General features: G+C 65.5%; 2 protein-coding genes across 10 annotated transcripts; one reads left to right on the plus strand and one right to left on the minus strand.

The window, feature by feature from the left end:
- Positions 1–27: 27 nt before the first annotated feature.
- On the minus strand, positions 28–7,059 carry TMC8 (transmembrane channel like 8). 2 transcript variants are annotated; one of them, XM_090059100.1, is made up of 11 exons: positions 6,920–7,059; positions 3,956–5,000; positions 3,055–3,423; positions 2,696–2,843; positions 2,118–2,539; positions 1,805–1,916; positions 1,533–1,630; positions 983–1,387; positions 691–849; positions 505–583; positions 28–411 (listed from the first exon to the last, which is right to left on the minus strand). In XM_090059100.1, the coding sequence occupies exons 1-11, from the start codon at positions 6,939–6,941 to the stop codon at positions 202–204; spliced, it is 3,069 nt and encodes a 1,022-aa protein (XP_089915226.1). In that variant the 5' UTR covers positions 6,942–7,059; the 3' UTR covers positions 28–201. The 2 variants fall into 2 exon arrangements, with proteins under 2 accessions (XP_089915226.1, XP_089915225.1); XM_090059099.1 differs by lacking the exon at positions 6,920–7,059 and adding an exon at positions 5,385–5,490 and having other exon boundaries at positions 28–849; positions 983–1,630; positions 3,956–4,669; positions 4,819–5,000.
- TMC6 (transmembrane channel like 6) lies at positions 2,328–19,102 on the plus strand. 8 transcript variants are annotated; one of them, XM_090059102.1, is made up of 22 exons: positions 5,484–5,622; positions 5,720–6,126; positions 7,915–8,071; positions 8,421–8,524; positions 8,817–8,948; positions 9,328–9,486; positions 9,566–9,671; positions 9,878–9,974; positions 10,372–10,626; positions 10,896–11,086; positions 11,275–11,419; positions 11,561–11,716; positions 11,845–12,020; positions 12,140–12,221; positions 12,862–12,959; positions 13,081–13,176; positions 13,652–13,727; positions 13,954–14,087; positions 14,456–14,632; positions 18,143–18,221; positions 18,351–18,428; positions 18,723–19,102. In XM_090059102.1, exons 2-21 carry the CDS (start codon positions 5,835–5,837, stop codon positions 18,411–18,413), a joined length of 2,775 nt encoding a protein of 924 aa, XP_089915228.1. In that variant the 5' UTR covers positions 5,484–5,622; positions 5,720–5,834; the 3' UTR covers positions 18,414–18,428; positions 18,723–19,102. The 8 variants fall into 8 exon arrangements, with proteins under 8 accessions (XP_089915230.1, XP_089915231.1, XP_089915228.1 ...); XM_090059103.1 differs by lacking the exon at positions 5,720–6,126 and adding an exon at positions 6,169–6,274 and having other exon boundaries at positions 5,496–5,622; positions 18,720–19,102; XM_090059104.1 differs by lacking the exons at positions 5,484–5,622; positions 5,720–6,126 and adding an exon at positions 2,328–2,467 and having other exon boundaries at positions 18,720–19,102.
- The last annotated feature ends 3,885 nt before the right edge of the window (positions 19,103–22,987 follow it).

Below are 22,987 nucleotides of genomic sequence, written 5' to 3' on the forward strand. Positions count from 1 at the left end.
CCGGGCGGCTGCCCCGCGTGAGCCGCCGCCGCCCCGGCACGGGCAGGCTGTCTCCCCGCGCAGGCAGCCGCACGGACACCCCGACGCACCCCGGGCACACGCTCAGCAAGACAGCACCGCACGCGCGCCTGCAGCCCCAGGAAGACGTGGACGTGTGCACGCGCACACTTGCGCGGACGTCTCCCCGAGCGCCGGGCCTGCTCAGGGGCTGGCGCACGCGGTCTCCGGGGGAGGGGCGCCCCCAGCCTCGCTGGGGGCCCGCGGCTCCCATCGCCGCCGGGAGCCGGCAGGCTTCGGAGACGGGCTGCGGGGCGACTCGGCTCTGTCCCCAGCCAGGCGACTGCCACTAGCCATGGGCTCCTCCAGCAGCTTGGCCAGCTCCTCCACCAGGCCCCACTTCTCCTTCACCCTCTGGGGGAGGCAAAGCACAGTGGGGTAACGTGGCGGATGCCTCCATGCAGCTGCAGCCAGCCCCGAGCCCCGGAGCAGCCCAGGCCCCCACACCTGCGTCAGCTGCCTCTTGAGCTCCTTGATGGCCTGCTTGTTCACCCGGGCCTGGGACACGCACATGGTGAGGATGAGGCTGCAGGGGGTACGGAGGCGCTGACCCCCCAGGATCCGCCCTGAGGGGTCCTGCCCGCTCGCCCGAGCCCAGCAGGGTCCCAGCCCCAAGGCTTGTCCCCTCCCTACCTGAGCAGGACGATGAACAGGCAGCCGAAGGCGTCCGAGGTGAGGTAGTTCAGGACTTGCTGGGCCGCATGGGGCAGGCGGGTTTCCACAGCCTTGGGCACCACCTCCCAGGCAGCCGGGTAGTTGGCAAAGAGGCCACAGGTCTTGGAGGGACGGATTCTGAGGCCCGGAGGAGGGAAGCGTCAGGCAGAGGCAGGGAGCGGAGCCTCGGGGCGCCCAGGACTGGGACGGAGAGGGGCTGGGGAGCCGAGCCCCACGGCCCAGACTGGTGCTGTGCTGGGGCCCCACTCACCGAGTGATGGCATAGGTGAGGGAGCCTGCGGCCATGGCCAGGCCCAGCAGCAGCACGAACTGGAAGAAGAAGGTGGAGCTCGAGGCGCGGAAGAGCCTCTTGGCCGGCCGGCAGTTCTGGAGCACCGTGTACTGTGGGCAGAGAGCATCGCTGGCTCCGGCCCTCCCCGCAAGGAGGCAGCCCCGGGGCACGCGCAGCCCAACCCTCGCAGCACCAGCCCCCGTGCCCCTCACCTTCTTGAGGTAGAAGGTGAGGAAGATGAAGGTCCCATTGAGCAAAGGGAGCAGGGGGCAGAAGAAGATGCCCAGCCAGACCACGGTCTGCGCAGCCACCGTATCCAGGATGTTCTGGGGGACGAGGAACTCCTTCTGCACCCAGGCATGTTGTACCCGCTCCGCGATGAGCCTGTGGGGAAACGGGCACCTGTCCTCCAGCCTGCGCTCTGCCTGGGCCTCGCACGGGAGGGGAGCAGTGCCCTCGCCTCCCGCCCGGCCTGGGCGCATCTCTCCCCTGCCCCTCTCCGTGACCATGGCCCCAGCCCCGGCCCCACCTCCTGGGCAGGCTGATGAGGAAGGTGCCCCCGAGGGTGATGAGGAAGCTGAAGACTGTCAGCTTGTACATCTCCTGGCCGACCACGTTCTCCCAGCACTGCGGGACAGAAGGGACCAGTCACACCCACTGTGGCCAGGCACAGCCCCCTCACAACACGTGCCCCAGGCCCCAGCTGACGGCCGGACTTTGCCGCGGCCTCGCTGCAGCCAGATCTGCCTCCGTCTTGGCAGGGGCATGGTGCTGCCGCCCACAGCCGCGTGCTCCGCTTACCCGGGGGCGGCAGGCCTGGGAGGTGTCTTTGCTGTTGCTGTTCTCCAGGCACAACGTGTGCCGCAGGGAGAGGAGGACCATGCCCAGGCTGCCCAGCCGCAGAGTCACGCACCTGGGGGCAGAGCAGGGGCAGGGTCATGCTCCGTCCATCTGGGCTGCAGCTCCCAGCACAGCCTGGCTCCCCACTAAGAGACGGGCTAGAAAGGGCCTCTCCGTGGCTGGGTCAGTGTCCCTGGTGTTCCCCAGGCCCCGGGAAGTGCAAGCCCAGGCTCGGAGCCAAGTGCGAGCTGCACAGTCCCAGGGCAGCACCCACCTGATGAGGGTGAAGTTGACCTCCATGTGCGGGGAGTAGCACTCAGCCTGGACCAGCATGTGGAAGACCCAGGGCAGCAGGAGGTTGAGGAGGGAGATGGTGATGGACGGCAGGTACTGACTCACCACGCTGGCCTCAGAGGCCTGCGGAGAGAGGAGCTGAGCCAGGCCTGGGGGGACCCTCGGACATGGCGCCAGCCAGCGCCTGCAAGGGCCTGGGGACCACAGCCTGAGCAGGGCCGCCTTGCCAGGGAGGGCACCCACCTGGGAGAGGGCCGTGACTTGGTGGATGCAGTAGAAGGCCACGGCCACGAGTAGCAGGACACCGAGGTTGACCAGTAGACGCACCAGGTAGGTGAGGCTGCGCTGCCACCGGGTCCGGCGCTGATTTTCCAGGTGACGCCTCTCCTCTGCCAGCTCCATCTGCCACCAAGGATGGGGGGCTGTGGTCAGTGCTGCCCCGTGCTCCCAGATGAGACATGGGGGAGGTCGGTGCCCCCACAAGGCCAGGGCACTGCAACAAGTGCCCCTGTGTGCCCAGGCCACCACTGGCCCCCTCCCCTGCCCCCACCCCATCACCTTCAGCTCATTGCAGAAGCTCTGGCGCTTGTTGGCCGCGGTGCCCAGGCTGTGGATGCAGAAGTCCCACTCGCTGAAGATGTGGGTGCCCCGGCATGGCCGGTATGCCCGGCTCAGCACCTGCTGCCGCACCAGCCCCTTCACCGACCTGCGGGGCAGGATGTGGGAAGCTGGCACCTGGTGTTGCCCACCCATGTGGCACCCCACACCCAGCCCAGCCCGCTCTCCCCGTCAGCCCTCTGCCACCCTCTACTTTATCCAGCCCCTGCAGCAAGAAACAGCCATGGCGTTGGGCATGGCGGCTGCCAGACCTGGCCTGCCTGGGCCCCACCCTGCCGCCTGCCTCCAGTGGCACGCACCGGCGGAGGATCCAGAGGAAGCAGAGCAGCAGGTAGCCCAGGGAGCTGAGCAGGTAGGCCAGGCAGACGATGTGCCAGGCGCTGTCCTCCTCACCCACTTGGTAGTAGCCGTAGAACAGGTAAGAGCACTCCAGAAAGCCCTGGGGGGGAGAGTTCAGAGCTGCCCTGGCACAGCCGGCTCCACCCCGCTGTGCCCAGAGCCCTGCAGCGTGGGCAGCATGGGGCAGAAGCATGAGGCACGCGCTGCCATTGAGCATCCTGCCCTGCTCCAGCCCCCCGGCACACTCACCTTGCCCGAGAAGAGGTCGTGGAGATGATGCCGGATGGCTGAAGGCCTGTTCCTGTGGCTGGCATTCAGGCATGGGAGGCCTGGGAGCGGGAGCACAGGTTAGGGTGCCCTGGCCCCTCCCCGGGGGCCTGGCACAGCCCCCAGCTAGCCTAGCTCCCCTGCGCGGAGGCCTGGCCTGGCTGGTGGGGGATCAGAACCCGGGTCCTGGCTCCGGCTGCGCTTGCAGCTTGGAGCAAAGGGGCATGGCCCAGGGGAGCAGGGCCTGGGCAGGACTGGTAGGGAGCGCACACCCCCGCACCCTTGAACCCCCTCCCGTCTGCCCAGGGCTGGATAACACCACAGTTCCCTGGAGCCCTGGGCTGGGCAGAAGCTGGATGATGGGCTGAGGGATGGGGCACCCCTGCCCCACACAGCCCAGGCTGGCTTTGCTCCCAGGCGTGAGCTGGGAGCCGGCTGCTCCTGGGAGGTAGTGGGTCCTTTGGTGCTGGGGGAGTGTGGCTGCACGGGGGGCAAGACCAGGCCCGTTGGCCCTGGAGGCCACACACCAGGCCTTAGAGTCCAGTCACTGCTCGGGGGGCAGAGCGAGCACAGCGCCCTGAGGAAGCAGCTCACCAGCAGCCTGCCCCCGGAGCCAGCCGAGAGGCACCAGCACAGACCCCGCAGTCAGCAGCAGGGGCAGGAGGTTGAGGCAGAGCAGGAACCGCAGGAACGAGAAATAGGACCGCACCCCGGTGCCAAACTTCCCTGCATGGTAGAGACAGGGCGGCGGGCATCAGCACCAAGCCCACCCCCCTTGGGGCAGTCCCAGTCAGGGCCCCCACACACATCCTGGCTGTTCCCAACGCTCGCGGGACCCCGGGTGACACTACGGCCAGGCGGGGACACGGCCATGCTGCCGGGGCGCAGCTCACACCCCGACGCCGCGGCTGCAGCTGGCTCGGTGCCCAGAACCCTCCACGGGGCAGAAGACAAGGCCCCTCGGCGCCACTCCATGGACTGCCTTCCACGGGTGCAGTTGGCAGGGGCAGCCACCAGGGGGCACTGCAGCTCCACAGGGGCCCAGCTGGGGCATCCGGGCAGGGGGAGGAAGGCCGGGGCTGTGGCTGGGGGGTTCCCTGCCCGGACCAGTCCAGGCCCCCACCGTGGCGGGAGCAGCTGCAGGGACCCTTTGCCCTACCCTCGATCTGGTCCAGGGGAGCCTTCCAGAGCTGGCAGAGCCCCACCAGGCGCTGCAGCCCCTCCCGGCACCGCTGCAGGGTCCTGTGGCGGCTTGGTCCCCAGGGCACCCAGCCAGACGGGGCTTTCTTCCAGGACGCCTGCAGCAGCCTGTCAGGTGAAGACAGCTCAGTCCCGCAGCCCGCAGCCAGCCCCTGTGGTGAGCGTCCCTGTGCCCGCTGCCTCCAGGCCAGCCCATGCCCAGCAAGCAGGGCAGGGCGGTGCAGGGCACGTGGTCTCCATGACCACGACCCCCTGACCTGCGCTTCTGCTGCATGGGGCAGGGCAGGGCCCTGAGCGGCACGTCCACGTCCACGTCCGCATCCGGCAGGTCCTCGTGCGCCGGCTCCGGGAGCGAGAGCTCGCTGGCGGGGCGCTGGCTGGTGGCGTGCGGGCTGCGGGGCCTGCACTGCTGTAAAGGGCTGCTCATGGCTGCGGGGCGCTGTGGGGCACACAGGAGCCCGGCTTGGGGTGGGCTGCCCGGACGGGACCAGCCCCTCCCCAGCTGCAGCTTGGCAGCATCAGCTTGGCCAGGCCACACCTGAAGGCACCACAGCAGCCACCACCCGGTGTGGTCCAACCACTACTCGGGGGGCAGGGAGAGCACAGCCAGGAGGGGAGGGGAGGCCAGGCCAGGGTGCGCCCACGCCACGCCCGTGGCCCCGTCCCCGAGAGCGCCAGGCCCGGAGCCGGATGGCCGCGCAGCTCCTGCCAGCGGCACGTCCCGGTGCTCTGCAGCTTCGAGCATCGCTACAAAAGAGGAAGTTGTCCGCTCTGCCCTCGTGACCCCAGCCCGGCCCCCACGGCACATCCTCCGGCCACGTACGCTCGCCTGGTCAACTGCGCGGCCCCTCCAGCGGTGGGGGCGCCCGGGGCCCCCGCACCTGCCAGCAGTGTCTTGCGCAGCACCCAAGCAGCAGGGTGATAGGGCGCCAGCATCATGTGACAGGATTTGGGCCCCCACCCCGACACTTCCTTTGCTGCCCGCGAGGCCCGGAAAGCTGCAGGGAGGCGCAGCTGTCGCTCGAGGCAGGCCAGGCCAGGCCCTGCCAGAGGAGGAGGGGGTGAGTCGTCCTGCCCGGAAGCGGCCCCGGGGGCTCAGCGCTGCCCCTGCCGGTGCCAGGTGCTCAGGTGGCCGCTCGCTTGCTCTGTCATTGCCAGGATGCAAGTACGTGTGAGGCGCTGAGCTCTGCATGGCCCGGGCTCGGGGGACGTACACAAGCCTCCCCAGCCAGCATGAAGGGTCCCGGCAGCTCTGCAGACCCCAGGGCTGGAGATGCCACGCAGGCACCGAGCTGGTGCCAGCAGGGCTGCAGGCTGCAGGGCATGGGACTGCTCCTCTGCTGCTCAGTGCTGCCCAGCACCAAAGTGCCCAGCGGGATCCCTGACTGCAGGCACAGCCCAGGGGCTTCAAGGGCGTGAGATGGCCCCCCCAGCCTCAGCCCTGAGCCCTGGCCTCACCCCCAGCCCAGGCTCCAGGCTGGGGTGCAGGGTCAGGAGGATGAGCTGGGCCCCAGGGCAGAGGCCCCATGCCCCAGGCCTGAGCGAGACCCCAGCCCTGAAACCAGGTGGGTGCAGGACTACAACTCCCAGCATGCTCTGTGCTGCAGGTGAGGCAGGGCTGCACGTGGCCCCTCCAGGCAGAGCCGGGCCTCCCCAGCCACCCGGTGCTGGGCCAAGGGGCTCCAGCTGCGCAGGACATGCTGGAGCCAGTGGGTGAGTGGTGGGAAGGGGCATCAGGGCAGCTAGCCGGGCTCCTGCTCCCCTGGCCCCATCCCAGCGCCCCCTGAGCTAGCAGGGCACCTGGGCCAGGGCTCAGGCACTGGGGCCCAGGCAGGAAGAAGGGGCTGGGGGAGCGCGGGCCCCTGGCACGAGGCAGTGGGACCGAGGCTGCCAAGAGGGGCTGCCCGACGGCCTCCCTGTGCAAGCCAAGCTCTGGGCACAGGGCATGGGTGCAGGGCGGGGAAGGTGGGAGCCGTGCCAGGGCTGGGCGAGGCAGTGGGTGGAGGGCACCAGAGGCTGTGACCCTCCCCGGGCACCAGCCAGTAGGAGAGAGGACGGCTTCCCCGCGCCCACACCTGCCCCCGCCCAGCACTGCAGCTGCAGGGCCCCGTGCCAGAGCCGGGCCTGTTCCTGGCAGCCAGGGCCTGATGCGGGAAGGGCCCGGAGGCCCAGGGCAGCCCATTAGCTGCTGGACACTGCAGGGACCGGTGAGTGCAGGGCATTCCTGGCGGGAGCGCTCCTCGTAACCCCTCCGTGCCAGGCAGCCTGCGCGTGGGGGCTGCGGGAAGCACAGGGAGGCAGGGATCACGGTGGGGGGTAGCTTTGCCCCCTCCCTTGGGCTGAGCCCTGAGGTCCTACCTGCCTGCAGAAGTGTTACCATGAGCAGGGGCTGGGCACGGACCTAGCCCCGATGGGGCAGGGCTTTGCTAAGCCGCCGGGCAGGGATGAGGGGCAGACAGGGCTCGCCCTCCAGCACCCTCTGCTCTGGGGGCTTCTCCCCAGGACTGCGAGGATGCAGGTGTCTGGGCAGCCCAGCCCCAGGCAGAGCCGCATGCTCTGGAGATTGGGGGTTTGGAGCTGGGCAGGGGGCACTGCCGGGACCTAGCCAGGCCGAGCTGGGCTAGGCTGGGCTGGCTCAGGAGGCCGTGGGGGAGGCCGGGCCGAGGCTTTGTGCAGGGGGAAGCACAAAGGAGCCAGACAGAGGCTGTTTGTTCTTCCCCCCGCAGCTGCGCAGAGCTGGCAGTGGGGGAGGGAGGCCCGTCCAGCTGCTTCTGCCCATCAGGCTTGACACGGGGCTGAGGACCCTGGAGCCCCTCGTCACCACCTCCCCGTCCAGCCCGCTCTGCCCATGGGCTGGCCCAGGATGGGTGTCCAGGCCAGACCCCCCGCATGACCCCTCTCGGCTGGGGCAGCAGGGTGGGCGTGTGAGCCGCGCTGGGGGCTTCGTGCACCCAGAGCCGGGGGACCCGGCCGTGCTGTGCACGCTCCCGTCTGGGCTGGCAGGTGTGGGAGGAAGCCCGGGCCATGGGGGTCTGAGCAAGCAGGGGAGGCTGAGGTCTGCCGGTGTGCAGAGGATGTGGGCAGCACCGGGGCTCGGGGCAGGAAAAGGCCCAAGCCAGGGCAGGCCCCAGCCACAGGCGCCGGCTGCAGCCTTTGTCCCCTCCTCTCTTCCTTCCTGCGCGCGGCTCTGGGCTGCGCCTCACCACAGCATGTGGGTCAGGCCTGCAGCCGGACGGGTCCCCGCACAGAGGGCCCGGGGAGCCAAGCAGGCTGCGATGTGCCTGGGCTGTAACCACCGGTGGCTTTCGCTCGCTCGCACCCAACTGATGCTCACCCTCTGCTCTCTCTGGCAGTGGCCACGGATGGGGGAGACCCAGGGCCAGTAGAGGAGCCCGCCCTGTGGAGCCCTGCCAGCCCCAGCGCCGCCTGGCCTGCTGCAGCCCAAACCCTTGCAATGTCCCAGCCTCTCACCTTCACCCTGCCCGTCTCCAAGGGCCAGGAGGACACCAGGTGGGTGCCCCGACCCTTCTTGCCCCTGCTCCCAGCCTGCCCGGCCCTCTACCGTGCCCATCACTCAGGCATCTGGGCTCCGTGGCATTCGCAGCAGCAGGGACTCCTGCCGGCGCTCCCCTGCCCGGGCTCTGGGCTGTTCAGCAGGTGCCTGGTCCCAGCACCCTCTGCCCACGCCACTGCCTCAAGCCACGGCTGCCTCTGTCCCTGGGTCCTGGCAAGACTCCAGGGATCCCTGCTGGCCCCGAGCCCCCAGATATGCTCGTACAGATGCCCGAGCCTGCCCATCCATGCAGAGCCCCGGCGGGTGCCGTGCAGGCTTGTACCCAGGACTCTGTCTCTCCCGCAGCCAGGACCTGAGCCCGTATGATGAGGGGGCCGTGCATGACTCCTTCCATGAGATCATCCAGGAGCAAGGCCTGCAGCTGCAGGAGCTGTGCTTGGGGGACAAAGGTAATGCCTCGCTGCTGCGGTGCCAGCTGACAGGCCGTGGGGCTTTGGGGGGCGCTGGACCCCGGGAGGTGATGCAAGCAGCCACAGAGGAGCAAGCAGTGTCAGAGCCGGGCTCACACCACGCTGCAGCCCACGGCTTGGGGGCAGGGGGCACCTCCCTGGAGTGCCCGTGCCAGGCGCTGTGGCTCCCAGGCTTGGCAGGGGCTGGGAGACCAGCCGCAGGGCAAGTGGAGGCAGGACGGGAGGTTGCAGGAGGCTCCTCGAGCCCTCACCAGCTCTGCGTCTCCTCCAGAGCCCTTGGCCTACATGCCTCCTCCCGCCCCCGGGGCCAAGGCCTGGGCCAAGCCCGAGAGCAGCTGGGAGCACCCCGAGTACTCGGCCGCCACGCTGAGGATCCTGGCCAGCATGCCCAGCCGCACCATCGGTGAGCTCCCCTGCGCCACGGGACCACAGCCCAGCCTGCCCCAGCCCACCGCTTCCCAGGGGTGGCCACAGGCTGCAAGGAGCAGCCGTGCCCCCACCAGCCCCGGCGCTCGGGGTCCAGCTGCCACCTGGCCATGCCGTTCGGCCACGTCACAGCGGGTGCAGCCAACAACTCTCCAGTGCCCCAGGCTGCCCAGCCACCCAGCCCGGGACCCCCCAGGGCAGACCACACGGCCCAGCCTCCCAAGCCGAGCTGTGATGCACGGGGGAAACCGTGGTGGGGGCTTGCTGCAGGGGGGAGCTGCGGCGGGTGCAGAGCCGTGCCTGCCGTGGCCCGACCACACCCCGTCTGCTCCAAGCCCACGCTCTGTCCGCTCCAGGCCGCAGCCGCGGGGCCATCCTCTCGCAGTACTACAACCGCACAGTCCGGCTGCGGCGCCGGAGCAGCCGCCCACCCCTGCTGCAGGCCTCCCGCGCCGCCCGGCCCAGCCTCCACCAGTACGACCTGGAGCTGGACACTGGCCGTGCCCAAGAGGAAGGTGAGTCCTGGCCGCTGGTGCTGGGGGGGGGCTGCCTCGTGGCACTGCAGTCTCATCCTGCCCTTGCTTGTCTCCCCAGAAAAGCGGTGCCTGCTGGTGAATGAGCTGCAGAGCCTCCCAAGCAGCCAGCGCAGCCACCTGCTGCTGACCATGCCCCTCAGCCTGGCCCAGAAGCGCAGCCTCAGGTGGGTGCCAGCTGTGCTGGGCATCCCTCCAGCCTGGGAAGGTGGGGAGGGGGCATGTGCAGGGGGCAGGGGTAAGCAAGACAGGAAATGACCCATGCCTCAAGTGCCCCGCGGGGCAGGCTTGGGGCTGGGTCCCTTCCCCCTGCAGCCTCCGCTGGGCTGAGCTGAGCAGGGGCTAGATGTCGGCTTGTCTGTCTTCATTGCAGGCAGGACTCAAGCAGGCAGGGAGACACCCTGAAGAAGCCCTGCAGGACCCAGGGCCCCCTGCCTGGATGCAGCCACCTCAAGTACTACCTCATCCTCGTGAGTCCTGCTCCCTACCCGGGGCTGCGGCCAGGGTGGGGGGCTCTGTCCAGAGTAACTTGCTCCCAGCTCGAGCCTGCAAGATTCCCACTGCCCCCCTCCCTGCTGCAGGGATGCTGGGGGTCCGACGGGCAGGCAGACAGCTCCCTGGGACCACAAAGCTGCTGCAGACTGGGGCTTCTCTGGGCGTGCTGGGGTCCCCCCTCCATGGGAGTGGTGCCTGGCTTGTGCTCTCCATACCGGGGGAGCAGTGGGCCAGTGCAGGGCCACAGGGGCCAGAGCACAGGCAGCAGGGACCCTCACTGCACGGCAGCTGCCATGAGCGCAGCAGGCCGTGGGGTCAAGGAAGCCCCTGGCTCTGGCAGACCTGGACGCAGAGCATCGTGCATCCCCACAGGGTGTCCGGAGTACCTGGTACGGGCTGCTGTCCTCCCTGCCCACGCTGCAGCCCTGGCACTACGCCCTCAAGCAGATCGGCGGCCGCTTTGGCTCCAGCATCCTGTCCTACTTCCTATTCCTCAAGACTCTGCTCCTGTTCAACCTCCTCCTGTTCCTCCTGCTCCTCGTCTTCGTCGTGGCCATGCAGGCTGCCTACCGCCCAGCCACCCCCGCCCGCCGCACCTTCATGGGCCTCGAGCTCCTCACCGGGGCTGTAAGTGCCTCCCTGGGGGGCTCCAGGGCCCCCACTCTCCCAGCTCGCCCCTTGCTGCCTGCGTTCCCCCCTCACCTGCTCTGACCCCAAGGAAGTGGAGCTTTGGTCCAGAAAAAGCCCCACACTTCTCCATGGGGAGGGGAGGCCATGATGGGGGAAGCAGAGACTCAGGGGGCCATTGTGGGGGAGCAGCCCCACATCCCCCTTGCAGCGCTCGCCCCAAAGGCAGTGGCAGGGGAGACCAGGTGCCATCCCTGTGCTCCCCGCAGGGCTCCTTCACCCACACGCTGATGTACTGCGGCTACTACAGCAACGACACCCTGAATGACCCCTGCATCTTGGGCCCCAGCTCCACGAGCTGTCAACGCGGCCACAGCCGCCTGCCCTACAACATGCCGCTGGCCTACCTCTTCACCGTCGGGGTCTCCTTCTTCATTACCTGCATCCTGCTGGTGTACAGGTGAGGACGCCCCCCGCCATGCCCTAGCACTCCCCTCCCACTCCCCAAGCCCAGGGTACCACTTTGCCCACCAGCCAGTTAGGAAGCTCCCCAGGTATATGATACTGTTTGCACCATGCCTGGTTCCCACCTGCCCGGGCACTCAGCCCAGGCCAGGCAGCGACTGATGGGGCTTCTCCATGCTGCAGCATGTCGCGGTCCTTCGGGGAGAGCTACCGCGTGGACAGCACCAGGGGCGACCTCGCCATGAAGGTGTTCTGCACCTGGGACTGGAAGGTGACACAGCAGCGCTCTGTGCAGCTGCTGCAGGACAACCTCTGCACCCAGCTGAAGGTGATCCGTCCCCAGTCCCTATGGCTCCACACAGTTGCACCCCGGCCTGGCTCATCGGCTCGGAGAGCAAGCACTGCCAGGCGAACGGGCGGCGCCAGGGCCCGGAGTGGCCTATGCCAGCCATGACGCCATGTCTTGCAGGAGCTGCTGGGGGAGCTCCGGGAGCAGTACCACCCCAGGAGCCTGTGCCAGCAGCTGCGCAGGATGGCGGTGCTGGCCCTGACCTGGGCCCTGTCTGTGGGCAGCGTGCTGGCCTGCGTCCTCGCCGTCTACTACTTCTCGGAGCACATGCACAGGGTGAGCATGCCCTACCACCAGATCCCCACCCCGAGCCCACCTGGGGCAGGGAGCCCCATGCCAGGTCCCAGCACCCCTGGCGCTGAGCTGCTTGCTGGCGGGTGACACCCCAGGCGCCTGCTTTGCAGGTGCAGCAGCAGAGCCGGGAGCAGCACAGCAGTGAGATGCTGCAGGAAGCCCAGCTGCTGGCCCTGCCACTGGTCGTATCCCTGATGAACTTGGTGCTGCCCTATGTGTACAGCACGCTGGGCGCCTGGGAGCGGCACGAGTCCCCAGTGCTGGGGGTCTACGTGGCCATCTGCAGGTGGGTGGCACGTGGGGTAGGAGGGACACCTGCGGGATTCAGGGGCTTCTCACGCCCGTCAGGGCCCTGTCCCGGTCCTTACTCTCAGCCCTGCTCCCCACCCTCTTCTCCCCCCTCAGGAACTTGCTGCTGAAGATGGTGGTGCTGGGGCTGCTGTGCTACCACTGGCTGAGCCGCAAGGTCGGGCTATCAGGGGACAAGGTCAGTGGCTGGCGGCAGGCGCTGCGCGTGGGGCGCAGGGGCAGCATTACCCCAGAGCCCTGGATGGGGACCCAGGGGCTTGAGAGATGGGAGTTTCCCCTCCGAATGGAGCTTTATTCAGCAAAGGGCCGTGCTGAGTCCTGCGCTGGGGACCTGGCAAGGGGGTCTTGTTCCGTGTCCTCCTGCCACACAGCCAGGGTCTCGCCGGGATACTGTGGCCCTGCTGTGGAGCCCTTTCTGGCCCTTGCTGTGTCCCGAGGCCATGCTGGGATGGGAGCAAGGAGCCCCCCTGCCCGGTCAGCACAGCAGGAGCTCCAGCACCAGCCTGGCCTGTCTGCCAGGGCGCAGGCCCAGGCACCAAGGCGGGGGGTATCGGTATGGCTCCTACATCCCAGTGGCTGTCGTGGCCCCTTGCAATGGCAACAGACGGCGCAGCTGGGCAGTGCCAGGTCCCAGGGCCCTGGAGACAAGGCAGAGCACCATGGGCCAGGCCTGCAAGGGCCTGGTGGGAACGCTGTCAGCTGTGGGGGCACAGGAGCCCAGGGGTTAGGGGGCCCCACAGGTCTAACAAGGCTCAGGGAGGCCCAGAGGGAGCCTTCCTGCTCCTCAGTCTGATGCTCCCGTGCCCGTGTGCCCCCAGTGCTGGGAGACGTCGGTGGGGCAGGAGCTGTACCGCTTTGTGGTGATGGACTTCATCTTCATCCTGCTGGACACCCTCCTTGGGGAGCTGCTCTGGAGGTAACGACCCCCTGCAGCCTCCATCTGCTCTGACCCGCAGGGACCGGGCAGCCAGGCCTCGGGAAGAGCCAAGGCTCACGTCCCGTGGCCTCGTCCGCCCAGTGCCTCCACTCTCTTCCAGGCTGATCCTGGAGAAGAGGCTGAAGAGGAAGCAGCGGCCAGAGTTCGACATTGCGCGGAACGTGCTGGAGCTGATTTACGGGCAGACGCTGACTTGGTGAGGTCCCGGGGCCACGCTGCACTCCCACACCAGCCCCGAAGCTGTGACTCACTTCCTCTGTGCGTGCTCATGCCCTGGGGAGAGGCCGCGTGTGCTGGCCCTGCCTGGGGCCAAGGTCAGACCCACCTTTAAGGGTAAAGCTGACCTCCAGCTGCCCGGGGAGGACTGACCACATGGGCCAGGGCTAGGCGAGTAGCTCAGCACCCTCCTCAGAAGCCTATGGGAGCTGGGACAGGAGATGGCCCTGCCCAGGCCCTGGCTGAGCCCCCTGCGGTGCGTGTCCGGGACTGCCTGGGCCTCCCCGTCGTGTCGGGGGACGAGGCCCTTGAGTGGGGGCCACGCTTCACCATGACCCACAGTTCACCACATTGGTCCCCTCCTGCCCATCTCCCCCTTCCTGTGGGCAGCCCAGCCAGGGCCACGTTCCCCTGTGCTGGGGCCCTGCCGACTGCATCTGCCTCTCTTCTTCCAGGCTGGGCGTCCTCTTCTCCCCACTCCTCCCCGCCATCCAGATCCTGAAGCTGCTGCTCTTGTTCTACATTAAGAAGGTAGCACAGCAGGCAGCGCCGCATGGGGAGTGGCAGCAGTGCCGTGCTGGGCGAGCCCAGGCGGTGGACAGGGTGGAACGGGGCAGGCCCCAGCTCTGTGGTCAGCTCATCCCAAAGTGGCTGGCAGGTGCCAGGGAGGGGGGCCAGCCTCTTCGCCCCTGTGTCCCCAGGGAGCTCACGGGTGGTCGGGAGCTGGCACTGGGAGCTCACGGCCTCGTGTCCCCAGGCCAGCCTGATGAAGAACTGCCAGTCGCCCAGCAAGCCCTGGCGGGCATCGCACATGACCACTGTCTTCATCACTCTCCTGTGCTTCCCGTCCTTCCTGGGAGCAGCCGTCTTCCTGTCCTACACCATCTGGTCGTGAGTCAGCAGCTGGGGGGTGGGACCAGCGGGACGCAACTGCCAGGCCTGCTCGCCCCCGGCCTCGCTGCTTCTCTCCGTCAGCACGACGGACCTGGCCATCCAGCACCTCCCTGGTGCCTCTGTAGATGCTGGGCACGGGCCAGGGGATTTCCCCAGCCCTGCAGCCTGAGCTGGCAGGGAGCAGAGCACACTCCTGCCCGGGCTCCCGCTTGGGGCACTCAGTCCTCTCCACATGCCAGGGCTGCCCTTTCCTGGGGTAGGACCACCCCGAGCCACCCCGGCTCTCGGGCTGGGGAAGGGGCCTGGCTGAGCTCGGGCACACTCCCCGCAGCGAGTGAGACTGTCCCTGTGCCCTCCTGCCTCAGAGCAAAGCCGTCGGAGACGTGCGGCCCCTTCCGGACCCTGGAGACCATCTATGAGTCTGGGAAGACCTGGGTGCGGCGGCTGGAGCATTCCGGCCCCAGCATCACCTGGTTCACCTGGATCCACCAGCACCTGGTGGAAAACACCTTCTTCCTGTTCTTCATGTCCAGCGTCCTGCTGTGAGTACCGGAGCCGGACATCTATTTTCATAGTTTCATAGTTTCATAGTAGCTAGAGTCGGAAGGGACCTAGGTAGATCATCTAGTCCGACCCCCTGCCTTGGCAGGAAAGAGCACCGGGGTCAGATGACCCCGGCAAGGTGCTTATCTAACTTCCTTTTAAAAATCCCCAGGCTAGGAGCCTGCACCACTTCCCCTGGAAGCTGGTTCCAGGCCCTAGCCGCCCTGACTGTGAAGTAGCGCCTCCTAATATCTAATCTAAACCTACCCTCCGCCAGCTTGTGACCGTTATTCCTGGTCACTCCTGGCAGCACACGGGGGAACAGGGACTCCCCCAATACCTGCTGATCCCCCCTGACCAGTTTGTAGCAGGCCACAAGGTCCCCCCTTAACCTTCTCTTGGGGAGGCTAAACAGGTTCAGGTCCCGTCGCCTCTCCTCATAAGGCCTGCCCTGCTGACCCCTGATCATACGAGTGGCCCTCCTCTGAACTCTTTCCATATCGTCCACGTCCCTCTTGAAGTGTGGCGCCCAGAACTGGACGCAGTACTCCAGCTGCGACCTGACCAGTGCCGCATAGAGGGGGAGGATCACCTCCCTGGACCTGCTCGAGATGCATCTGTGGATGCATGACAGGGTACGGTTGGCCTTCTTGACTGCCTCCCCACACTGCCGGCCCATGTTCATCGTGGAGTCAATGACGACTCCAAGATCCTTTTCCGTCTCCGTGCTGGCAAGAGGGGAGTTCCCCAACCTGTAAGTGTGGTGCCGGTTCTTCCTCCCCATGTGCAACACCTTGCACTTATCAGTGTTAAACCCCATCCTATTCTCATCCGCCCACCGTTGCAACCTGTCAAGGTCAGCTTGTAGCCTATTGCACCCTTCTAGTGCACCCACATCCCCCCACATCTTAGTGTCATCAGCAAATTTGAACAGGGTGCTTTCTACCCCCTCATCCAAGTCACTGATGAAGATGTTGAACAGCGCGGGCCCGAGGACCGAGCCCTGGGGGACCCCACTGCCCACGTCCCTCCAGGTCGAGAAGAACCCATCCACTACCACCCTCTGGGTGCGGCCCTCCAGCCAGTTAGCGACCCATTTGACTGTGTGGGCATCGACACCACAGTCTCCCAGCTTTTTGATGAGGACAGGGTGAGAGACAGTGTCGAAAGCCTTCCGGAAGTCCAAAAAGACTACATCCACAGCAACCCCTGCGTCTAATGATTTGGTGACCTGATCGTAAAAGGCCACCAGGTTGGTCTGACAAGACCTGCCACTGATAAACCCATGTTGGTTGCCCCTGAGCATGCATTCCCCCGCAAGGCCCTCCTGGATGTGTGCCAGGATAATTTTTTCAAAGAGCTTACCCGGGATTGAGGTAAGACTAACTGGCCTGTAATTTCCCAGGTCCTCTTTTTTTCCCTTTTTGAAGATAGGGACCACATTGGCCCTCTTCCAGTCCTCCGGCACCTCACCAGAGCACCACGAGTGCTCATAGAGCCGCGCCGGGGGTCCCGCAATGACCTCGGCCAGTTCCTGTAGAACCCTAGGGTGAAGATCGTCCGGGCCAGCGGACTTGAACACGTCCAGCCTCTCCAGAAGTACCCTAACCAACTCCTCGCTAACCCCTGGCCCAGGCGTCTCTCCCGGGGCCCGAGGGGGGCCCAGCAGGGAGGTGGCTGAACTGGGCACTGCCAGCGGACGGCCTCTGTGGGGTCAGGAGCAACCCCTCCAGCTGACCCCCCAGGTTCCCTCTGCTCTGGCCAGGTGCCAGAGGACTGGAAAAGGTCCAATGTGGTTCCCATTTTCAAAAGAAGGAAGAAGGAGGACCTGGGTAACTATAAGCCCGTCAGTCTTACCTCGGTCCTGGGGAAGCTCTTTGAGACAATTATCCAGGAGCACATCTGTAAGGGACCAGCAAGGGAGTGTATGCTTAGGGGCAACCAACACGGGTTCATTAGGGGCAGGTCCTGTCAGACCGACCTGGTGGCCTTCTACGACCAGGTCACTAAATCCTTGGATGCAGGTGTCACGGTGGACATAGTCTTTCTGGATTTTAGGAAGGCCTCTGACACGGTCCCTCACCCCATTCTCATTAAAAACTTAGGCGACTGTGGTGTCGATGCCTACACAGTCAGATGGGTTGCAGATTGGCTGGAGGGCCGCACCCAGAGGGCGGTGGTGGATGGGTCTTTTTTGACCTGGAGGGACGTGGGCAGTGGGGTCCCCCAGGGCTCGGTCCTCGGGCCCGCACTGTTCAACATCTTCATCAGTGACTCGGACAAGGGGGTAACAAGCATCTTGTTCAAATTTGCGGATGATACTAAGATGTGGGGAGAAGTGGGCACACTGGAGGAGAGGGACAGGCTACAACTAGATCTGGACAGGTTACAGGGGTGAGGAGATGAGAACAGGATGGGATTCAACACTGACAAGTGCAAGGTGCTGCACGTGGGGAGGAAGAACCAGCACCATACCTATAGGCTGGGGAACTCCCTTCTCATCAGTGCAGAGACAGAAAAGGATCTGGGAGTCATCATTGACTCCAAGATGAACATGGGCCGGCAGTGTGGGGACGCAGTCAGGAAGGCCAACCGCACCTTGGCGTGCATCCACAGGTGCATCTCGAGCAGGTCCAGGGAGGTGATCCTCCCCCTCTGTGCGGCACTGGTCAGGCCGCAGCTGGAGGACTGCGTCCAGGTCTGGGCGCCGCACTTCAGGAGGGATGTGGACAGCATGGAGAGGGGCCAGAGGAGGCCACTTGCATGGTCAGGGGCAGCAGGGCAGGCCCTATGAGGAGAGGCGATGGGACCTGAACCCGTTCAGCCTCCACAAGAGAAGGCTGAGGGGGGACCTGGTGGCCTGTTACAAACTAGTCAGGGGGGACAAGCAGGCAGTAGAAGAGTCCCTGTTTCCCTGAGCACTTCCAGGAGTAATGAGGAATAACAGCCATAAGTTGACCGAGAGCAGATTCAAGCTGGACATCAGGAGGCGACTTCACGGTCAGGGTGGCTAGGATCTGGGACCAACTTCCAAGAGAAGTGGTGCTGGCTCCTACCCTGGGGGTCTTCAAAAGGAGGCTAGACAGTCACCTCACCGGGGTCGTTTGACCCCAGCGCTCTTTCCTGCCATGGCAGGGGGTCGGACTAGATGATCTGCTCAGGTCCCTTCTGACCCGACCAACTATGAAACTATGTCCGCGGCAGGTCTCAGCCCTGTGCTCCCCTCGGAGCCACTTGTCCCCATGGTTGGGAGCCTGAGCAGAAGGGCTTAGGGGGCTGCTCATGTTGGAGGAGTCGGAGAGGCCAGGCCCTCACGGCCCCATGGTGCAGTCTGACGTGACCGGGCAGTGCACAGGGCAGGAGGATGCTGGGGGCAGGCTGGGCTCTGCGCCCCGAGTGTGGGCAGGCCCAGGGCGTGCAGGGAGGAGATGGTGGAGCCCTGGCTGGGGGAGGAGAGAGGAGGCCTGGCCCCCAGGCCCCCCAGCTCAGGCCCTGGCTCTGCCCCACAGGGCAGTGATCTACCTCAAAATCCAGGTGGTGAAAGGCCAGCGCAGGGTCATCGGCCTGCTGAAGGAGCAGCTCACCAATGTGAGTGCCCAGGGAGAGAAAGGGGTGGGGGGAGGTGCGCAGCTCCTGCTGCGGTGCCACAGGGCCTGGGAGCAACCCCATAGCCGGGGGTGGGGAGCCTGTGCCCCGCTCATCCGTCTGCTCTCCTAGGAAGGGGCGGACAAGACGTTCCTCATTCAGAAACTTCACTCCATCTATGCAGAGCAGGAGTAGCGCACCTGAGCCCAGGTAAGCCAGGGGAGGGAGGAGGCAGCAGAGCCGGAGGGGGTGTCCGGGCAGCTGAGAGGCCCATGGGTTTCCTGCTGCCGCAGGGGCTGCTGTGCCAGGGGTGGGAGCGGCCTGGCTGCGCTGCCCTGACCTGACTGGAGCGCTCCGGGCCGCTTTTCCCTGGGCAGGACTGGGCACCAGGGACCACTGGGTTTGTTTGCAAGCTCTGGGGTCAGTGCCCACACAGCCCCCGTGCCGTGGCCCTGTCTCCCAGGACGTGGCCACAGCCCTCTCTCTTGCCTTCTGGTGCAGCAGGGTCCCTTGAAGCCAGCAGAGGCTCTGGGGCTCAGGCCCTGGACAGCACCTGCCTCCAGGAGGTCCTGAGCAGCCAGAGACCAGCCTGGGCTGAGACACGAACATGTCATGGAGAACGCTGGCTGCTGCCTGCCCAGCTGCCCCCATGCTGCAGCTGCGACCCCCGCGCAGCCAGACCCCAGAGCTGGTTTCCACCCGGAAAGGACCAAGGACCCTCCCTGCAGAGGTGGCCCGGACTGCCCGGAGCTGAGCAGCGTGTGCCAACAGGCCCAGGGCCCACTGCCCCCACGGACACAGCGCCTGGCGGACTGAAAGTTGGCCCGTTCCCAAGTGACCCTCTCTCCGTTACAGCCCGGTTGCATTAGAAACGCGATGCTGCAGCTGCCGCTCGGTGCTTCTGTTTCCAGGGTGACGGGGAGCGGGGACGCGTGCCAGCTCTGAGGACAGGGTACGCGGGGTGCCCAGGCACACCGCTGCTGACGGGGAGGCTGGGGCGGGGGCGGGGGCGCCTTGCCTGGGTCCTGAGCCTGTGCCCACATCCGGGCAGCCGGGGATCCAGGCCAGCTGCGCTGCCCAGCCCCAGGGCGTGGTGCCGCAAACCTGCCCCTGCAGCCCGGTGGTCCCGTCGCTACGTCACCTGCTCCTTGCCCACATGTCTGGGCATCTCATCTCTAATCCCAGCCCAAAAACCAGTCCCTTATTCGAGGGGTTTTACTTAGAGCAGTGGCTGGGGGGCGCTGTCAGAGAGCAGCTGGGCTCAGCAAGTCTCTGGTCAAAGATGTCCACGAGAGTCCTCCGGGGGCACAGAGGTGGTCCATGGGGCGGCCCAAGAAGGATTAACTTTTATTAGTAGATGTTTAGGATTGGGAATCCAGAAAAAAAGATGACAACGCTGATATGGAAATACAAAGCGCCCGAGCGAGGGACTAACAATAGAGGGATGGGGGAGAGGAGGGGAACGCGACTAGGTTACAGGCAATACAGTGTTAGCCGACTAAGCCCGGGGGTAGGGGGATGTGGGAAGGGAGGGAGGGAGGGGGTTCGCAACACTGGGAGAGAAAGGAGATAGATACACACAAACGCATTACAATGGTCCGCAGTGGTGGAGGAAGTGGCTCGGAGGAAGCATCTCAGTCCATAAAGTCCAATCGTGGGGGTCCTCTTCAGGTGGAGAGGGGTCAAGATTAGGATTAGGTCTGGATTAGTTGTAATCCTCTATCTCGCCCACCACGTCTTTGATCTTATCATTATTATTAATGGGAGGCTGCCTTCCTGCCCCCCTTGGCACGGGCCGGTCTCGCTGTACTGGGATTCCGCTCCCTCTCGGGCCTACTCGACACAGGCCTCTTCTCTCCAGGGCTTTCCCCTCCCAGGCCTGCCCCACTGGGGCTCTTCCCGATGCAATATACACGCCCTCTCCCGGGGCCTGCTCCAAGATACTCGTGCTCTCCCCCCACACCGGGGCCTTTGCTCGCGCCTCTCGCGCTCCCCTGCCCGCTCTGGGGCCCTTGCTCACGCTCGTCGCCCGCTCTGGGGCCTTCTACGCCAAGCTTGGGGCTCAGGCGGCCTCAGCCTCACCCGGCCCCCAGACCCACCTTCTCGAGTCTATGCCCCACTGGGGCTCTTCCCAACTGGGGTTCCCAATTGAGGCTCGTCCCAATATCGCCCCGCTGGGCCGGGGTTGGGACCCCCCCACTCTCAGACCCGCCTTCCTCGGCCTGCGCCCCACTGGGCTTCTGCCTCTACCGAGCTCTTCCCGAGGCTGCCCACACTGGGCTGGGGTCGCGACACCCCCACAACGCAGCACCCTCAGTGGTGCCAGGAACACCCCCACTTTACTGGGGAGCTCCTGATGAGGCCTCCTCCACCCCGACAGCCTCGCCCGGTCCTCCGCTGTAATAAGCACAACAACCAAACCAAACAGAAACGCAAGGCCCCGAGGTCATAACCCAAATCTTAGGCCAACCTGGCTATCCTGCTCCCATCCCTGCCAGGGCCCCCCCCGTGGCCGCACGGCTCTTGCTCCGCAGCCGCCTCTGTTCATGAAGGCCAGGCCCTGCCCCCGGCGGTCAGCGGACCCAATTCGTTGCTTTGGCAACTCTCAGCTGTGCCGCCCTCCGGGGTGGCAGCTGGCCGATGTCACCACTATGAGGAGCGGGCCCCTTGGCGCCCTGCTACGCACCGTTATCTAGTAGCAGGCGCCCTGGTGCCCTGCCACAGGGCCCGTATCTCTGGCACAGTGCCTGGGGGGCTGTCAGTTAGCACCCTGGCACGGCCGAGCCGCCCTTTGGGCCAGGAGGGCGCCCCAGTAGCACAGAGGTAAGTCTAGGAGTGGCCCCAAAAGGATTTCCAAGTATAATCCCAGCCCGAAAGCCAATTCCTCACTCAAGCCAACGCATTTCGTACAGTGGGAGTGGGGCGCTGTCTGTTGGCAGCCTGGCACCGCCGAGCTGCGCTTTGGGCCAGGCAAGACTCTGCTTAGAGGTGCCCAGGTGAGTGGCCCGGCGCCACAGGCATGGTGTGGGGTGGCCCAAGAAGCATTTCCGTCTCTAATGCCAGCCCACCAGACAATCCTAATTCAGGTCCATGTACTTAGCACAGTGGCGGCGTGCTGTCTGTTGGCAGCCTGGCACGGCCAGACGGCGGTTTGGGTCAAGCAATCTCTGGTCAGAGATGTCCAGCAGAGTCCCCCATGGCACAGAGGTGCAGTCCGGGGTGGCCCAAGAAGGATTTGTGGGTAAAATCCCAGCCCAAATTCCAGTTCCTTATTCTGGTCCAGATACTTGGCACAGTGTCTGGGGGGTGGTGTCAGTTGGCAGCCTGACACGGCTAAACCCCACTTTGGGCTGGGCAAGTCTCTGGTCAGAGATGTCCAGGACAGTCCCCTGGTGCCATGGAGGCATGGCGTCGGGTGGCCCAAGAAGGACTTCTAGCTATAATCCCATCCCAAAATACAGTTTGTTATTCAAATCCCGATAGTCAGCACAGGGGCTGGGGTCCTGTCTGTTGGCAGCTGGGCACGGCCAACCTGTGCTTAGGGCTGGGCACGTCGCTTGTCAGAGATGTCCAGGAGAGTCCCCCGCTGGCACAGAGACATGTTCTGGGGTGGCTCAAGGAGGATTGGTAGCCCCAAATCCCTCCCAAAATCCAGTTCCTTATTCTGGCCCAGTGTCTCGGGGGGGGTGTCAGTTGGCAGCTGGGCACGGCCGAACTGTGCTCTGGGCCAAGCAAGTCTCTGGACAGAGATGTCCAGAACAGTCCCCCGGTGCCATGGAGGCATGGCGTGGGGTGGCCCAAAAAGGATTCCTGGGTATAATCCCAGCCCAAAATCCAGTTTGTTATTCGGGTCCATACACTTAGCGCAGTGGCTGGGTGCTGTCTGTTGGCAGCCTGGCAGTTTTGGGTCGGGCAGGTCTCTGGTCAGAGATGTCCAGGAGTGTCCCATGGTGGCACCAAGATGTGGTTTGGGGTGGCCTAAGAAGGATTTCTGGGTATAATCTCAGCCCATAATCCAAATCCTTATTCAGGTCCATTAATTTAGCACAGTGGCGGGGTGCTGTCAGTTGGCAGCCAGGCACAGCCAAACCGTGCTTTGGGCTGGGTCAGTCTCTGGTCACAGATGTCCAGGACTGTGCCCTGGTCACGCAGCGGTGTCCTGATGGGCAGCCCGAGCAGGATTTCTAGCCATAATCCCAGCCCGAAAGCCAGCTCCTTATTCAGGCCATTATACTTGGTACAGTGGGCATGGGGGCTGTGAGCGGGCAGCTTTGGGCCCGGCGGGACGGTGGTCAGGGCTCTTTGGGACAGTCCCCAGTGGCATCGCCATGAAGTTTGGGGTGGCCCAAGAAGTATTTTGCCCCATAATCCCATCCTAATCTGACCTTCGTTTAGGGCTCTGCACGTGATGAGAGAGATTATTTTACATTTTAATTAGTATATTCTGTCTCTCCAGGATGTGGAATTAATTAATAACAATTTTTTACTGGGTCTGGATCAGCTTTGAAAAGGGAACCAGGAACAAGGAACCAAGGTCAGCGCCCCCGGCAGCAGCCCCCGCCGCCGCCGCCACGTGCGCCCCCCCCCGCTCATCCCGCGCCCCCCCGGCTGCGCCCGCAGGTAAAGCCGCGCTGCGCCCCCGCGCCGGCCGCGGGGCCGGGGGCGTGCGGGGCCCCGTCCTCCCGGAAGCGGAGCGCCCAGCGGGCCCCTGCGCCAGGGTCGGCGCTCTGTGCCAGGCGCTGGAGGCGCAGCGTGAGTAGCCGGGGGGG

This window comes from Crocodylus siamensis, chromosome 8 (assembly GCF_052110815.1).
Source record: "Crocodylus siamensis isolate JL-2025a chromosome 8, ASM5211081v1, whole genome shotgun sequence".
NCBI lineage: Eukaryota > Metazoa > Chordata > Crocodylia > Crocodylidae > Crocodylus > Crocodylus siamensis.

Bases quoted from the DNA above. Each gene is read 5' to 3' on its own strand.
- TMC8 (XM_090059099.1), bottom strand. From the start codon at position 4,988: ATGAGCAGCCCTTTACAGCAGTGCAGGCCCCGCAGCCCGCACGCCACC. The intron at 3,424-3,955 runs GTGAGCTGCTTC...TCCCGCTCCCAG, and splicing joins GCTCCGGGGGCAGGCTGCTG to GCCTCCCATGCCTGAATGCC. The intron at 1,917-2,117 runs GTGGGTGCTGCC...CTCTGCCCCCAG, and splicing joins GTCAACTTCACCCTCATCAG to GTGCGTGACTCTGCGGCTGG.
- TMC6 (XM_090059102.1), top strand. From the start codon at position 5,835: ATGCCACGCAGGCACCGAGCTGGTGCCAGCAGGGCTGCAGGCTGCAGG. The intron at 6,127-7,914 runs GTGGGTGCAGGA...TCTCTCTGGCAG, and splicing joins GACCCCAGCCCTGAAACCAG to TGGCCACGGATGGGGGAGAC. The intron at 9,487-9,565 runs GTGAGTCCTGGC...TTGTCTCCCCAG, and splicing joins TGGCCGTGCCCAAGAGGAAG to AAAAGCGGTGCCTGCTGGTG.